The sequence below is a fragment of the Chiloscyllium plagiosum genome, unplaced genomic scaffold (assembly GCF_037043375.1).
Source record: "Chiloscyllium plagiosum isolate Xiang-an unplaced genomic scaffold, Cpla_swu_hap1 HiC_scaffold_1, whole genome shotgun sequence".
Lineage (NCBI taxonomy): Eukaryota > Metazoa > Chordata > Chondrichthyes > Orectolobiformes > Hemiscylliidae > Chiloscyllium > Chiloscyllium plagiosum.
The window spans coordinates 167,564,642-167,583,221 of record NW_028270139.1 but is presented as its reverse complement, the minus strand read 5'-3'; the positions used below and the strand labels follow the sequence as shown (position 1 = coordinate 167,583,221).

General features: G+C 44.1%; 1 protein-coding gene across 4 annotated transcripts in view; it reads left to right on the top strand.

The window, feature by feature from the left end:
• The window catches only part of LOC148152264 (uncharacterized protein C2orf81 homolog), a 33,640-nt gene extending 15,308 nt beyond the window's left edge, over positions 1-18,332 (top strand). For 3 of the 4 annotated variants that reach the window (XM_087997049.1, XM_087997010.1, XM_087997091.1), the window contains exons 4-5: positions 101-289; positions 17,442-18,332. In XM_087997049.1, the coding sequence (XP_087853175.1) occupies positions 101-289; positions 17,442-18,296 (1,044 nt within the window). In that variant the 3' untranslated portion in view covers positions 18,297-18,332. The remainder of the gene's footprint in view (positions 1-100; positions 290-17,441) is intronic. The other variant, XM_087997133.1, reaches the window with a different exon arrangement.
• Positions 18,333-18,580: the final 248 nt, after the last annotated feature.

Here is an 18,580-nt window from a genome sequence, read left to right as displayed (position 1 = left end):
CTGCTCAAGAATAATGATTACTGATGGCAGTCATATGAAATGACTGGAATTGAGGCAGAGAGATGAAAGTATTTCAACGTCCATATTTGTTTTGAATTAGGAAATCTATGATGAGGCTTCTCGAGATACCATCTGTTTGGTTATGGAGGATCAAGGACACTCTTATGATCAGTTCTTTGGCCGCAATGCTAAATCGGAATGTGGGAGCACTCAGCAGGAACATGGCGGTGTGCAGCCTCTACCTTCAATCTGCAAAGAGCTAATGGGCTATCACCTGGATTCTGAAAAGGTAATCAAGTGCCAAAACAGAACTCTGTGCTAATTTGCACATTGGTACTGTCAATTCAGTCCTTAAGAATTTTTGACATACTACCTGAACAGTGTGCAAATTAGCATAGGATCAAACAGAGCAAGAATTGAATGCAATGCGCAGAGAGGTGAGCAGAACACTCAGTTCATGTGGCATTGGCATTAGCATCAGAGTGAAGAGAAGCTGTCGATGAGATCCAATTAACAATGTTGTGGGTGGTTTGTGGAGGGAAGGGGAATTTCATAAACCTCAAGTAAAAAGTTAACTCCATAGACTCCAAATGGTATAAAAACTATCAGAGGAAGAAACAAATCATCGAGGGCCGAAGGTACTGCGCTGTCATGTTCAAAGAAATTAACAGTAGTAGCCAGTCAGTGAATTGAGCTATCAGGGAAAATGGTAAAAACTTAAATTTAGTCTATAGAATCATCAGATGTTGGAGCAGAAGGAGGCCAATCAGCCCATTGAGTCTGTACCGCTATTCACTGAAATCAAGGCTGGTCTGATCATCCTCAACTCCACTTTCCTGACTTTCCCCATAATACTTGATTCCATTCCTGATGAAAAATCTATTTATCGCAGCCTTGAATACACTTAACAAACCAGCCACAACACATCCATGCGGTCACGAATTACACAGCACCTATACATGACCTCACACTGAACTGTGAGCGCAGTAGTGACCTATACACGACCTCCCACTGAACTGTGACCGCAACAGTGACCTATACACGACTTCACACTGAACTGTGACCACAACAGTAATGTATGCACGACCTCACACTGAATTGTGACCACAATAGTGACCTATACACGACCTCACAACGAACAGTGACCTATACACGACCTCACACTGAACTGTGACCGCAATAGTGACCTATACACGACCTCACACTGAACTGTGACCGCAACACTGACCTATACACGACTTCACACTGAACTGTGACCGCAATAGTGACCTTACACAACCTCACACTGAACAATGACCTATACATGACCTCACACTGAACTATGACTGCAATAGTGACTTATACACGACCTCACACTGAACTGTGACCACAATAGTGACCTTACATGACCTCACACTGAACAATGACCTATACATGATCTCACACTGAACTGAGACTACAATAGTGACCTATACACAATAGATAATAGGTGCAGGAGTAGGCCATTCCGCCCTTCGAGCCTGCACCACCATTCAATATGATCATGGCTGATCATCCTTAATCACTGTCCTGTTCTTGCCTTATCTCAAGGCGACCTCACGCTGAGCTGTGACCGCCATAGTGACCTATACATGACCTCACACTGAACTGTAAACGCCACACTGACCTATACACGACCTCACACTGAACTGTAACCGCAACATTGACCTATACACGACTTCACACTGAACTGTGACTGCAACAGTGACCTATACATGACCTCACACTGAACTGTGACCGCAATACTGACCTATACACGACCTCACACTGCACTGTGACCGCAATAGTGACCTATACATGACCTCACACTGAACTGTAACCGCATCAGTGACCAAGACACAACTTCACGCTGAACTGTGACCGCAATAGTGACCTATACATGACCTCACACTGAACTGTGACTGCAACAGTGACCTATACACAACCACACACTGAACTGTGACTGCAATAGTGACCTATACATGACCTCACACTGACCTGTAACCGCAACACTGACCTATACACGACCTCACACTAAACTGTGACCGCAACAGTGACCTCTACGCGACCTCACACTGAACTCTGACTGCAAGGGTGACCTATACATGACCTCACATTGAACTGTGACTGCAATAGTGACCTATACATGACCTCACACTGACCTGTAACCGCAACACTGACCTATACACGACCTCACACTAAACTGTGACCGCAACAGTGACCTGTACGCGACCTCACACTGAACTCTGACTGCAAGGGTGACCTATACATGACCTCACATTGAACTGTGACCGCAATAGTGACCTATACATGACCTCCTACTGAACTGTGACCGCCGTAGTGACCTATACGTGACCTCACACTGAACTGTAACCGCAACACTGACCAATACACGACCTCACACTGAACTGTAACTGCAACACTGACCAATACACGACCTCACACTGAACTGTAACCGCAACACTGACCTATACACGACCTCAGACTGAACTGTGACCGCAACAGTGACCTATACACGACTTCACAATAAACTATGACAGCAACAGTGACCTATACACAACTGCACACTGAACTATCAGTAAATGTTGATATTGCCCAGACTGTGAAGCTGGAGGTGGTTTTACAGACTTGGAGAGGTGGTGCAAAAGTCCCCTGACGACAATGCACTTACCAATGCATATGCCCCAATGATTTAACCAATGGAATACCTGGTCCCAGTGATCTCTTTGTTTGCCACATCCATCACCTCAGCACAACGGCTGCTGCTTGCTCTGACGCCTTACATCATTGTTGTTCTGCTAGCTTCCTCCTCAAAGGACAGAATTCATGGTGCCTGATGATGTCTGGTTGGTTGACCTGAATCCTAACATATTGAAGATACTATAATCATTCCAAAGATTTCGGAAAAGCAGTTGATATTCGGAGGAAATGGACCAGAAGCCAAGCTGAAGGAAACCCCAGGAGCAGGGTCTGTCCCTAATGGGAAATAGGGAGTGTGAGAAACCATCGAGAGAGCTGGGACCCACAGGAATGGCCAGAGCAGTGTCGGCAGTGCCTCTGGGCTTGGAGGCCCGACGTGTGGACTCCTGAAGTGGCAGCGAGGTTTCGGCTGTAGTAACGGTGGTGAGGGGACTCTTGGCTACAGTAGGCCTGGATGTGGACTCTTTCGGCAGCAGCAGGTCACTGAGTGCAACCGTATCAGTGCCTGGAACAGGCGTCCCAACTGCGGTTGGCCCAGAGCGGGCATCTTGCAGAATTCCTAGAGCTGTGTTGGGGACCCAGACCAAGGAAGCTGAACTCTATTTAAGCACTTTACTTTTATTCTTTTGTGAGAAACAAAGCTCATGTATCAATAAGTTTCAGTCCGAGTCAAATGCTGAAGCAGCAAACTTTTATTGAAAAGTTCTTGCAAGACCGGTCTAACAAGTAGGCACACCGATCCAAAAATTACTCCACAATTTATACAATTTAATTGAGCCTCTCTTGGTACTTCCCCGTTTACTTAATTGGCCTAGCATATTACGTGTCAAACCTATCACTATTCCTTATTGTGTTCTGCCCCTGCCTAGCTGCGCTCCGCCCTTGTTTACTTCTCCCACTACTTTAAGCCTGGCGACCCTTACTCTTATTTGTTTTATCCCTTATTTGCAGCTAACTTGGCTCGTTCTGATGCCTACGTGGAGGCAATATGCCAAGGTGGCATAATTCAATGTTCTTTCCCTCCTTACCTATTTGTCTGTAACATATTCCATTGTTTGCATGCACGTTTTAGCTAACTCAGCTCTTGGCTGAAAAAATTATACAATTGGGTAAGTTAGTTCATTACCTTGCAGAAGCAATTATGTATTCCCTTTATATAGTTTCATCTTTGTATGCACGTTTTAGCTAACTCAGCTTTTGGCTGAAGCAATTATACAATGGTGTAGGTTAGTTCATCACCTTGCAGAAGCAATTATGGCTGCAGAAACAACACTGCTTTACCTATATCCCACAATTTCATACCTCAAAATTGTGCATCACTTTTCGCTGTTATCTCTCTCAATATATGTGACAAATCATTCATTCAGATTCATTGCCATCTGAGAGGAGAAATTCTTCCTCATCTCTGTGTTTAATGGGCTAAACCATAATTCTGAGTTTATACCCCCTCGTCCTAAATTCTCAAAATGGGAAATGACCTCTCTCCACAGCTCCCTGTCGAGCCTCCGGAGAATCTTAAATAGAAGCCAGGGGCAGGATTATGCCATTCAGCCCCTCAAGCATGCTCCACCCTCCACCAGGATCATGGCTGATCCTCGATCTCAATGCCCACTTTCTCCTTTGATGCCTTTAATATTTAAAGATGTATCTATCTCTCGTTTGAATATTCTCAGTGACCTGGCCTCCTTTAGTAACAAATTCAATAGGTTCATTACCCATTAATTGAAAACATGTTCTCTCTTCTCAGTCCTAAATAGTCTACCCTGTATCCTGAGACTGTGTCCCTGGTTATGGACTTCCCTACAACGGTCTACTCTATCTAGTCCTGTTGGTATTTTCTTCATTTCAATCAAATCCCTTCACATAGTTTTAAACTCTAGTGAATATCGACCCTGTCAAAACAATTTCTCCTCATAAGATGGTCCTGCCATCAGTCTAGTGAACCTCCACTGCCCTCCCTCTAGTACACATGTCATTCAGTCATAGAGATGTACAGCACGGGAACAGACCCTTTGGTCTAATTCATCCATGCCATCTTGATATCCTAAATTAATCTAGTCCCATTTGCCAGCATTTGATCCAAATCCCTCTAACCCTTCCTATTCATACACCCATCTAGATGCCTTTTAAATATTGTAATTATACCAGCCTCCACCACTTCCTCTCACAGCTCATTCTGTACATGCACCACCCTCTGCATGGAAAAGTTGCCACTTTACGTCCCTTTTAAATCTTTCTCCTCTCACCCTAAACCTATGCTCTCTAGTTTTGGACTCGCCTACACTGGGAAAAAAAGACCTTGACTATTCACCCTATCCATGCCCCTCATGATTTTATAAATCTCTATAACGTCATCCCTCAGCCTCCGATGTTCCAGGGAAAACAGTCCCAGCCTATTCAGACTCTCCCTATAGTTCAAACCCTCCAACCCTGGCAACATACTTGTAAATCAAGTTTCACATCTTTCCGAAAGCAGGGAGACCATAACTGAATGCAGTGTTCCATAAGTGGCCTAACCAATGTTCGGTATAGCCACAACATGACCTCCCAACTCCTATATTCAATTCACTCACCATTAAAGGCAAGCATACCAAATGCCTTTTTCACTGTCCTGTCTACCTGTGACTCTACATTCAAGGAGCTATGAACCTGCACTTCAAGGTCTCTTTGTTCAACAACACTCCTCAGGACCTTACCATTAAGTGGATAAGTCCTGTTCTGATTTGCCTTTCCAAAATGCAGCACCTCACATTTAGAACAAAGAACAAAGAAAATTTACAGCCCAGGAACAGGCCCTTTGGCCCTCCAAGCCTGAGCCAATCCAAATGTACTGTCTAAACCTGCCGCCCAATTTCTAAGCATCTTGTATCCCTCTGCTCCCCACCTACTCATGCATCTGTCCAGATACATCTTAAATGAATCTACCGTGCCTGCCTCTATCACCTCTGCTGGAAATGCATTCCAGACACCCACCACCCTCTGTGTGAAGTATTTATCTCAGTTAAACTCCATCTGTCACTCCTCGGTCCATCTGATAAAGGTCCCATTGTACTCTGAGATAACCTTGTTCACTGATCACTGTACCACCAATTTTTGGTGCCATCTGCAAACTTACTAACTATACCTTCTATATTCACATCCAAATCCTTGCAGTACACGACTGGTCACAGGCCTCCAGTCTGAATCCTCCCACCACCACTCTTTATCTGCTACCTGCTAGCCAATTTTGTGTCCAAACGCCTAGCTCTCCCTGGATTCCATGTGATCTAACCTTGTTAACCAGGCTACATTGCAGAACCTTGTGAATGCCTTACTGAAGTCCATAGAGGTCACATCAACCTCTCTGCCCTCGTCAATAACCTTTGTCACTTCAAAAAACTGAATCAAGTTAGTGTGACATGATTTCCCACACACAAAGCCATGTTGACTATCACTCATCATTTAACCTTTAGAGAATCCTTAACTAGGATTCCCAAGTTCCTTTGTGCTTCAGATTTCAGAAGCCTTTCCTCATTTAGAAAATAGTCTCCGCCTCTATTTTTCCTACCAAAATGCATAACCCCACACTTTCTCACGTTGTATTGCCTCTGCCACTTCGTTGCCCCCTCACCTAGCATGTCCAAGTCCTTCTGCAGCCTCTCTGTTTCCTCAACACTACTTGTCCCTCAACCAATCTTTAAACCATCTGCAAACTCATCAACAATGGCCCTCAGTTCCTTTGTCCATATTGTTATTGTGAAAAGTTGTAGGCCCAACACTGATCCCTGCAGAACTCCAATAGTCACTGGCTGCAGCCTAAAAAAGACCCCTTTATTCCCACTCTCTGCCTTCTGCCAGGCAGTCAATCCTCTATTCACACCAGTATCTTGTTCCTAACACAATTAGCTCTTACCTTGTTTTGCAGTCTGCTGTGTAGCATCTTGTCAAAGCACTCCACATAGATCACACCCACTGGCTCTCTTTTGTCTAAATTGCTCATTACCTCCTCAAAGAATTCTAATGGATTTTTCAGGCGTGACTTCCTCTTGATGAAGCCATGCTGACTCCTCCCTATTTTACCATGTAATTCCAAGTACTCTGCACTCTCATTCTTAATGATGGACTCCAAAATCGTACTAACCAGTGGATAGTTTCCTGTCTTCTGCCTCCCCCCACTTCTTAAACAGGGATGTTATATTCTTTCCAGTCACTTTCCAGTCCTCTGCGACCCTCCCTGACTCCAGTGATTTTTTGAAAAATCACCACCAATGATGCCTCTGCAATCTCCTCAACTGGCTCCTTCAACTTTGGGCTGTAGTCCATCTGGTCTGGGTATTTATCTGCCTTCAGATCTTTCAGTTTCCTCAGCACCTTCTCTTTAGTGATAGCCAGTGCACTCCCTTCTGCCTCCTGACTCTCCACCATTTCTTTGTTCTCTATTGCTACTTTATCCAGCCTCATTTTCCGTGGTCCAATGTCCACTTTTGCCTCTCTTAACTTTTAGATATCTAAAAAAAACCTCTTGTAATATTTTTATTACTAGCAAGCTTACTCTCATTTCATTTTCTACCCCAGTATTGATTTTTTTTTAGTTCTCCTCTGCTGGCTTTTAAAGACTTCCCAATCCTCTGATTTCCCACTAAACTTCACCACATTGTTTTGCTTTTACTTTTACCTTTGTGAGGTCCCCGGCCTCCCTTTTCAGTTACTTCATCCACCCTTAGTCTGCTTTTTCCTTCCTTGGGATGAATTTCTGCTGTGCCTCCCAAATTACTTTCAGAAACCTCTGCTATTGCTGCTCCACATCATCCCTGCTAGGTGGCCAGCTCCTTCCCAACGACTTTGTAGTTATCTTCACTTAATTGTAATACCGTTACATCTGATTCACTCTTCTCTCTCAGTGCAGGGTGAGTAGTATCATTTCATAGTCACTGCCCCCTTGGGGTTCCTTCACCTCCAGGTCCCTAATCAAGTCTGCCTCATTACACATCATGACATCCAGAATTACCTGTTCCCTACTGGGTCTACCACAAGCTGCTCCACAATAACATCTTATAGACTTTTCATAAGTTCCTTTTCTTGATATCCTCTACCAACCTGATTTTCCCAGTCCACCTGCGTATTGAAGTCCCTCATGTTTTTTGTAATTGTGCCTTTCTTATATACCTTTTCTATCTCCTGATTTATTTTTCTGCCCCACATCCTGAGGACTTTTAGGACGCCTGTACACAACTCCCACCAGGGCCTTCTCATTAGTTCCTCAACTCTGCCTAAACAGATTCTATACCTTCCAGCTCTATATCATTTCTTGCTATTGATTTAATTTAATTTCTTACTGACAAGATAACTCATCTCCGCTATCCATGTGCCTGTCCTCTCGATAGGATGTGGATCCTTGGATATGCAGTTCCCATCCAGAATCCCGTTGCAGCTATGTCTCTGTAATACAACATCAATTTCAGTCTGCACTATAAGCTCATTTACCTTGTTTCATGTGCATTTAAGTACAACACTATCAGTCTTGTGTTGACTGTCCCTTTCTCATTTTTGTCCCTTATCTGCTGTGCCTGAAGGTAGATTCTATAGAGAGATGGGGAACTTCTTCAACCCAACCCAATCTAGACCCACCTGCCAGCACCTGACCCATATCCCTCCAAACCTTCCTATTCATATACCCATCCAAATGCCTCTTAAATGTTGCAATTGTACCAGCCTCCACCACATTCTCTGGCAGCTCATTCCATACACATACCACACTCTGTGTGAAAAAGTTGCCCCTTAGGTCTCTTTTATATCTTTCCCCTCTCACCCTAAACCTATGCCCTCTAGTTCTGGACTCCCTGACGCCAGAGAAAAGACTTTGTCTATTTACCCTATCCATGCCCCTCATAATTTTGCAAACCTCTATAAGGTCACCCCCCAGCCTCTGACGCTCCAGGGAAAACAGCCCCAGCCTATTCAGCCTCTCTCTATAGCTCAAATCCTCCAACCTTGGCAACATCCTTGTAAGTCTTTTCTGGACCCTTTCAAGTTTCACAACATCTTTCCGATATAAAGGAGACCAATGTCCTGTACAGCCGCAATATGACTCCCAACTCAATACTCTAACCGATAAAAGAAACCATACCAAACACCTTCTTCACTATCCTATCTACCTGGAACTCCACTTTCAAGGAGCTATGAACCTGCACTCCAAGGTCTCTTTGTTCAGCAACACTCCCTAGGACCTTACCATTAAGTGTATAAGTCCTGCGAAGATTTGTTTTCCCAAAATGCAGCACCTCGCATTTATCTGAATTAAACTCCATCTGCCACTTCTCAGCCCATTGGCTCATCTGGTCCAGATTCTGTTGTAATCTGAGGTAACCCTCTTCGCTGTCCACTACACCTCCAATTTTGGTGTCATCTGTAAACTTACTAACTGTACCTCTTATCCTCGCATCCAAATCATTTATGTAAATGACAAAAAGTAGAGGACCCAGCATCGATCCTTGTGGCACTCCATTGGTCACAGGCCTCCAGTCTGAAGAACAACCCTCCACCACCACCCTCTGTCTTCTACCTTTGAGTCAGTTCTGTATCCAAATGGCTAGTTCTCCCTGTATTCCATGAGATCTAACCTTGCTAATCAGTCTCCCATGGGAAACCGAGTTGAATGCCTTACTGAAGTCCATATATATATCACGTCTACTGCTCTACCCTTATCAATCCTCTTTGTTACTTCTTCAAAAAACTCAGTCAAGTTTACGAGACATGATTTCCCACACACAAAGCCATGTTGACTATCCCTAATCAGTCCTTGCCTTTCCAAATACATGTACATCCTGTCCCTCAGGATTCCCTCCAACAACTTGCCCACCACCAACATCAGGTTCACTGGTCTATAGTTCCCTGGATTGTCCTTACCACCCTTCTTAAATAGTGGCACCACGTTAGCCAATCTTCAGTTTTCCGACACCTCACCTGTGACTATCGATTATACAAATATCTCAGCAAGAGGTCCAGCAATCACTTCTCTAGCTTCCCACAGAGTCCTAGGGTACACCTGATCAGGTCCTGGGGATTTATCCACCTTTAACCGTTTCAAGATATCCAGCACTTTCTCCTCTGTAATCTGGACATTTTGCAAGGTGTCACCATCTATTTCTTTACATTCTATATCTTCCATGCCCTTTTCCACAGTAAATACTGATGCAAAATACTCAGTATCTCCCCCATTTTCTGTGGCTCCACACAAAGGCTGCATTGCTGACCTTTGAGGGGCCCTATTCTCTCCCTAGTTACCCCTTTATCCTTAACGTGTTTGTAAAAACCGTTTGGATTCTCCTTAATTCTATTTGCTAAAGCTATCTCATGTCCCCTTTTTGCCCTCGTGATTTCCCTCTTAAGTATACTCCTACTGCCTTTATACTCTTCTAAGGATTCAGTCGGTCTATCCTGTCTATACCTTATAAATGCTTCCTTCTTTTTCTCAATTTCTTTAGTCATCCAGCATTCCCTACACCTACCAGCCTTTGCTTTCACCCTGACAGGAATATACTTTCCCTGGACTCTAGTTATCTCATTTCTGAAGGCTTCCCATTTTCCAGCTGTCCCCTTTACCTTTGAACATTTGCACCCAATCAGCTTTTGAAAGTTCTTGCCTAATACCGTCAAAATTGGCCTGTCTCAAATTCAGAACTTCAACTTTTAGATCTGGTCTATCCTTTTCCATCACTATTTTAACTCTAATAGAATTATGTTCGCTGGCCCCAAAGTGCTCCCCCACCTCAGTCACCTGTCCTGCCTTATTTCCCAAGAGTAGGTCAAGTTTTGCACCTTCTCTAGTAGGTACATCCACATTCTGAATCAGAAAATTTTCTAGTAGGAACTTAACAAATTCCATCTAAACCCTTAACACTATGGCAGTCCCAGTCTATGTTTGGAAAGTTAGAATCCCCTACCATAGCCACCCTAGTATTCATACACATAACTGAGATCTCCTTACAAGTTTGTTTCTCAATTTCCCTCTGGCTATTATGGGGTCTATAATACCATCCCAATAAGGCAATCATCCCTTTCTTATTTCTCAGTTCCATCCAAATAACATCGCTGGATGTATTTCCGGGAATATCCTCCCTCAGTACAGCTGTAATGCTATCCCTTATCAAAAACGCCACTCCCCCTCCTCTCTCACTTCCCTTTCTATCCTTCCTGTAGCATTTGCATCCTGGAACATTAAGCTGCCAGTCCTGCCCATCCCTGAGCCATGTTTCTGTAATTGCTGTGATATCCCAGTCCCATGTTCCTAACCATGCCCTGAGTTCATCTGCCTTCCCTGTTCGGCCTCTTACATTGAAATAAATGCAGTTTAATTTATTAGTCCTACGTTGTCCCTGCCTGCCCTGACTGTTTGACTCGCTTGTGTTCTTAACTGTACCACTCTCAGATTGATCTCTTTCCTCACTACCTCCCTGTATCCCTCGTTGCATTAGAGCCAGTCTCAATACCAGAAACTTGGCTATTTGTGCTACGTTCCCCTTCGAGTCCATCACCCCCTACATTTTCCAAAACAGCATACTTTTTTGAGGGTATAGCCACACTCCTGCACTAGCTGCCTACCTCTCTTACCTTTTCTGCATTAACCCATCTATGTGACTGTGTCTGAGACTTTCCCTCCTTCTTATAACTGCCATCCATCTATTGCTGTTTCAAATTCCTCATTGCTTCTGTCTCTCCAACTGATCCATTCAATCTGATAAGATTCACAACCAACAGCATTTATTGCAGATATAATCCACAGTCACCCGTTTTAAACTCCCACATCTGACAAGAAGCACATATCACTCTAATAAAGGCCATTTAGGCTCCTTCACAATCTACAGACCCAGAAAGTAACACCGTCTTATTCCTCTACAAAACACTGCCCCAGGTTAAATTAATAGTTTTGGCTTATATTTTAAGTTTAATCAAGAGACATATCTCAAAAAACATATAATCAAGAAAGAACCCACTCTACTCACTACTGCAGACTTTCTGTAGGCCACACTTAAAACAATTCACTTATCTGATTCTGTGCTGTGAACTTCATCCAAATAGTTCCTTCAAGATCAGTTGTGAATTTCACTGTTTGTTAATTTTCCCAGAAGCACTCCAATGTCCAGCGATACGTGAATTCAAAGAGCAAAGGCAGTAACTGTGCAGGTACACTGTGATGTCAGTTTCTTTCTCTCTCTGTCTCCTGCACTGACCTCATGCTGTGCTTCCTTTGTCTCTTCTTCTCCCTTTTAAAACTGCTGTTGTTTTGACTTTTTTTTACAAAGTTACAAAACAATGCGACAGCATATAAAACAGTAATTGCTGCTCCTGGAATTCGAGGAAATCACCGCCAGCACCTAAAATACCTCAAAAAAGGAGCAGCTCTTACAGCCAGAAATTTTTCCCGTCCTCCATCTTGGATTACCCAGAATCCTCTTTCTTTGTAGATCTTTGTACAGAGAGGAGGAGAACTTCTTCAAGGTAGGCATCTTTGGAAGAGGCTTCGCAATAAGGTTGAAATCAACTGGGAGACAGTGCAGATGCTGGAGATCAGAGGTGAGAGTGTCTTGCTGGAAAAGTACAGCAGGTCAGGCAGCAGCTGAGGAGCAGGAGAATCGATGTTTCAGGCCAGAGCCCTTCATCAGGAATGATGAAGCCACCCCCTTCATTCCTGATGAAGGGCTCTGGCCCGCAGTGTTGATTTTCCTGCTCCTCGAATGCTGCCTGACCTGCTGTGCTTTTCCAGCAACACACTCTCACCTCTGATCTCCAGCATCTGCAGACCTCACTGTCTCCTAGTTGATTTCAACCTTACTGTGTAGCCTTTTCCAAGGTTCCTACCTTGAAGACGTTCCCCATCTCTCTATACAAAGATCTCAGTGAGTCCCTCTCCTCTGCCCTGAAGCTCTTCAGCCATGCCCTAAAGCAGACTCGCTCCACTCCCTCACCACCCGACTCCTGGAGGATGAACACCTTACCTTCTGCCTTGGAACCCTTCAACCCCAGGGCATCACTGTGGACTTCACCAATTTCCTCATTTCCCCTCTCCCCACCTTTCCCCAGTTCCAACCTTCCAGTTCAGCACCATCCTCATGACCTGTCCCATCTGTCCATCTTCCTTCCCAGCTATCCGCTTCACCCTCCTCTCTGACCTATCACCTTTACCCCCACCTCCATCCGACTATTATACTCTCAGCTACCTTCTCCCCAGCCCCACCCCCTCCCATTTATCTCTCCACCCCAGAGATTCCCAGCCTCATTCCTGATGATGAGCTCTGGCCCGAAACGTCGATTTTCCTGCTCCTCGGATGCTGCCTGACCTGCTGTACTTTTCCAGCATCCCACTGTCAACTCTGATCTCCAGCATCTGCAGACCTCACTGTCTCCCTGTAAGCTAAGATTGTTATAACTGGAGCAGAGAAGATTATGAGGGGTATGATGGATAGAAAGCAGCTGTTCCCCTTAGTTACAGTATCAATAATGAGAGGGAATTTTTTTCAGATCAAGGGCGGGAGGTTTAGAAAGGATTTAAGAAGATGAATTTTCACCCCAGAGGGTGGTGGTCTGGAATACACTACCTGGGGAAGGTAGCTGAGGTGAGAAACCTCACAACCTTTAAAAAGTCCTTTGATGAATGCTTAAAATGCCATAACATTCAAGGCTACAGGACAAGTGCTGGAAAGTGGGATTAGTGATCATAGGTCAGTACAGATTTAAAGGGCTGAAGGGCCATTGTACTGTGAGATCTTCTGACTCTTTGTGTTCCAATCTCATGCTAATAAGTTTTTCGTTTCCTTTGAGTCGAGTGAGAAAAGACAGTGAGTTCGCTTGTGTCTGTGTGTCTCAGAAAAGTAAGGAGTGAATCACATCCAGTGAATGGGTGAAAGTTGCCGAACAGAAACATTTGTGACCTGGTCACTTAAGTAAGAGGTTGAGTGTAATATGTTACCATGGGTTAAGGAATGGTAAATGGAGAGAAAACAGAAAATGGTTAAACATTTTTTTTTAGGGTTACTAGCTGGGTAACGCAAAGATCAGTGCCAAGCTCTCAGCTATTAATGGCTTGGAAGGAGGAACTGGGTGTAATATATCGAATTTGCTGTCTATACAAAACTAAATGGAGCTCTAAGCTGTGAGGTGGAGGACTAAGAGGCTACAATGGGACAAAGATACATTGCGTGAATGGGCCAAAGATAGCAGATCGATCATAATGTGGGAGAAAATGAGATTGTTTTTCTATTACTCCTACCCAAGCAAATAATGTCAGAACTGTCAAATGTTGGTGTTCAGAGGAATTTGTTCTGCAAACCTGCAGCTACAACAATCCTGAGAGTACACAAACCTGCGTGTAGATAAACCTGTGAGTACACAAACCTACAGGTACACAATCCTGCAGGTACACAAAACTGCAGGTACACAAAACTGTGGGTATACAAACCTGTGAGTAAAGAAACCTGCACGTACACAAACCCATGGGTATGCAAACCTGTGAGTGAGCAAACCTGCGCGTACACAAACCTGCAAGTACACAGACTTGCAAGGACACAAACCTGTGCGTATAAAAACCTACAGGTACACAAATCGGCACGCACTAAAATCTGCGGGGACACAAACCTGCGAGTACGCAACCTTGCATGTACACGAACCCATGGGTACACAAAACTGTGGGTACAACAAACAAAATTGAAAATGTAAACAGTATTTGGCCCTTTGTTGTAATTGGGTTAGATTATGGAGGTTTGTGTACCTGCAGGTCTGTGTACTTGCAGGTTTGTGTACGCGCAGGTTTGCTCACTCACAGGTTTGCATACCCATGGGTTTGTGTACGTGCAGGTTTCTTTACTCACAGGTTTGTATACCCGCAGTTTTGTGGGCGGCACGGTGGTACAGTGGTTAGCAGTGGGCGGCACGGTGGTGCAGTGGTTAGCACTGCTGCCTCGCAGCGTCAGAGACCCGGGTTCAATTCCCGCTTCAGGCGACTGACTGTGTGGAGTTTGCACGTCAGGTGAATTGGCCATGCTAAATTGCCCGTAGTGTTAGGTAAGGGGTAAATGTAGGGGTATGGGTGGGTTGCGCTTCGGCGGTTCGGTGTGGACTTGTTGGGCCGAAGGGCCTGTTTCCACACTGTAAGTAATCTAATCTAATTATGAGTAAGAAAGCCTTGCTCTACTCAGGACTTTGGTGATTACTGCTTAGCTTTTTTTTCTTCTCACCAAAAGAATGCTGCACTTTCTTTTGAGAGATGATTAGGTTGACGCTAAACCTACTGAACTCAGGAATCAGAGTGAAAGATTAATTCACTGGAGTTTAGGAGAGGTGAAACATGGTTTTGAGAGACCTTAGCAGGGTAGGGACTGTGGGGAGTCTGGAACAAAAACATATTGTCTCACAGTAAGGAGCAAGATATTTCAGACTGAAGTGAGATGAAATATCTTCACTCAGAGGCTAAGTGTGATTATCTGGAACCTTGTAGCTCAGTTATCAGCAATAATGTGGAGTGGGCTGGAGGCACTGACTGTCTATGTTTTTAATGCTTTTCTGATATCTGATGGGCAGGCATACAGACTGACAAAACAGGAGCAGAAATACACCATTTGGCACCTCGAACCTACTCTAACAGTCATTGTGCTTCTGTTTGAGTTTCAAATTCCACATTCCTAGCTACCTCTGGTTACTCTTCATTCCACAGCATAACATGAATCTGTCCATCCCCAATCTAAAAAATATCCTTTGAACCCCATCTTCACAACCTTATAAGGCAAAGTTCCAATATTGCATAACCCCCTCAGGGAAAAAACATTCTCCTCATTTCTGTCCTCTTTCTGGACTGACGTGTAAGATGAAAAGTCCTTTGCACATCCACCGTGTTTAGACTATTCTGAGTGTTCAAACAAGTCACCCCCCCTCCCCCCCCCAACCCTCCTAAATTCAAGTGAAAACAAGGCCAACCTTTCCCCATAAGACAACCCACTCATTCCGAGAATCAATTTAGAAAACCTCCTCTGACCCCTTTCCTCACTTCTTTCCTTTAAAATGAAGGTGAGGAGGAATGACCTCTCTCAAAGGGTCATGCATCTGTGAAATTCTCTAACCCGGGGAGACCAATCTTCAGCCAAGACTTCTGTAGGACTGTTCAAAACTCAAAATGAAACTTTTTAAAAATCTCCTTCTTTAAGCTATGGATGCTTAAAATAAAATTCCAGAACCTTGCAGGATTGCAAAACAATCTACAAACCGACAAACAAAAATCTATTAGTGGTGCCCACAAAGAAACATTAATTCTAAAGGTGAGTCGCAAACACTTTAAAAGTTGGTATCACTTGTTTGCAGGAAGCACAAGCTGACTGGTTTATATTTATAAAGGTCTATAATTTATTGAAAGTTCACCTTACTGCTGAAGAAGCTATTAACTGGTTTTCTTCAAGTTAAGAGAACAGAGAGAGTTCCTGAGCTTGTGGAGATCTTATGTCTTCTCCCGAACCCGTTTGCAGCTGCAAGCTGTTTACCTACCTGGGAACCAATCAGGTGGGCAGAAGGCCTTTGTCATCGATAACTGTTCACTGGCACACAGACCAATCAGCTAGGTTTGCCAGCTCAATCTCCATTTGTACACATCCCTTGGTTCCAATGCATCTGCAAATCCTGCAACTACTGCTCGAACCAACAGCTGTTCGGTCTGTCTCCTCTTTAGATTTATTCAATGTCCTGATGTTCACTACACTCTGGGATAGAGACTTTCACAGATTCATGACCTTTTGAACGAAGTTACTCAGCTTTGTTTAAAAATCACTTGATGACAGTCAGGTTACCTGCTGTCTACAAAGTGTCGGAATCCTTCAGCAATCTTTGGTTTTTTGAACTATTCTTTTGCTATTCAGTCCACAATTTAAAATACAGAAGAAGAGAATGACTCGGTACTATACTAATCCCATTTACGGGCTCTCGGTCCATAGTCTACTATGGACCCTGACATTCTAAACGCTCATCCAGATGGTTCTACCAGCCTCTGGGTGAAAAATATTCTTTCTTAGATTACCTCAAAATCTCTTCCTCCTCACATATGGCCTCTAGTTCACTCTAATTACATCCGTTCGGTCTATCCTATTTGTCTATGATGTGGAGGAGCCAATGGATGGACAAAGTTAAAATTCACACAACACCAGGTTATAGTCCAACAGATTTATTTGGAAGCACTAGCTTTCGGAGCGCTGCTCCTTCACCAGGTAGCATCTGCATAACGAAGGTTGGATTATAACCTGGTGTCAAGAGTGTGTTGCTGGAAAAGCACAGCAGGTCAGGCAGGAATTCCTGATGAAGGGCTCCCACCCGAAATGTCGATTTTCCTGCTCTTCAGACGCTGCCTGACCTGCTGTGCTTTTCCAGCAACACACTCTCAACTCTGATATCTCCAGCATCTGCAGACCTCGCTTTCTCCTATAACTTGGTGTGTCTGTTTGTCTACATAACTGTGAACTGCACCCCCCCCCCATTCTTTCCAAAGCTTTCATATCCTTTTATTTATTATGAACCAGTTTTCTAATCGATGTGTTCAGGAGGATATTATTACACATCTCTGGTGTAGGTAGGACTTGAACCTGGGTCTCCTGAGACACCGTGTCTTCATATCATTCCTAAAGCATGGTGACATATTTGACTACAATTTGAATTGTGTAGTTGAGTATTATTTTAAAAAAAGTGAGTAACCTGTCATTTCTGGTAACCATTTTGTTCTTGTGTTTTCCCATCAGAAACCTGATGAAGTTATTGAAGCTGAGAAACCCGAGGAATTGGCAATACCAGATGAACCACAAACACAGCCCAAAGTCCTGAAGAAAAGACACAGATATAAGCCCCATCGGGGAGCTCTCAGTTCAGCCAAGCTGAAGGACATTACCAAGTCTTTGGCTGAGACAGAAAAGGATTTGTTCCAACAATTCGACTCTCCAGCCTGTATTGAAGAGCTCCCTCCCCCTCCCTGTGAGATTTACAGAATGACATCCTATTTCCAGAATGTTCTCAAAATCCAGCACAGTCGACTACCGTTAAACAACAGCGTGACCTTTGATGAGTTTGGGAATGTTACTTCCATTCAAAGGTTGAAGCCGAGCCAATTCCCTAGGAAACAGCTCAGGCCAGTCTTCCAACTGCTCGACGTGGATCTGGAGCTGGAGACACACAGACCATTTGTGAGAGAAGCCCTGAGACCTTTGGTGTTTCGAAGTGGCAACTTTGGGAAGAAGTTCATCCCCGTCAGGTACAAGACGAGGAGAATCTTGCAGAAAATTCCCGGGAATGACAAGGAATTGAGGAGCCTGGGACAGACAGAAGATAGGAGGGTAAAGCTTCACAGCTCGAACAGTGACAGACCAATTGGCAGAGGTGCTGCAGCCCAGCGGCTGCGATTGAGAGAGCCATGTGTTATCTCCACCACTCCAGAGTTCATTGAGTTCATCCCCGATGGGGCCAAGGACAGAAACTGTTCAAACTGTGGCCAAAATCCTGAATACGATGAGGAACAGTTAAGCAGATTAAGACCCATCTGCAACAGCCTGGCCAAACCCCCATTCCTGGTTGACAACCTATCCAAAAGCATTTTACAGTAACTCCCTCGGGCGAATTGTTGAACACAGCCCCTTCCTTCTGTGAACATTCTCTACTCAACATGTCCTCTATGGCTGCCTCTACCTACTGGGTACATTACCCCAGTTGCCTTGATGTTTTGCATGACATAAAATCTGTACCTCTAGCCAATAAAAAAATAAGAATTATGGACAAGATACCTGAATCCCTTCTTGGAATTCTCACAGACAGACAGAGCCGTTCAGGGAACAATCTGCTAACAGTCAGCATCATCACACTATGTAATAGTTACAGTTCTGGTAATGAC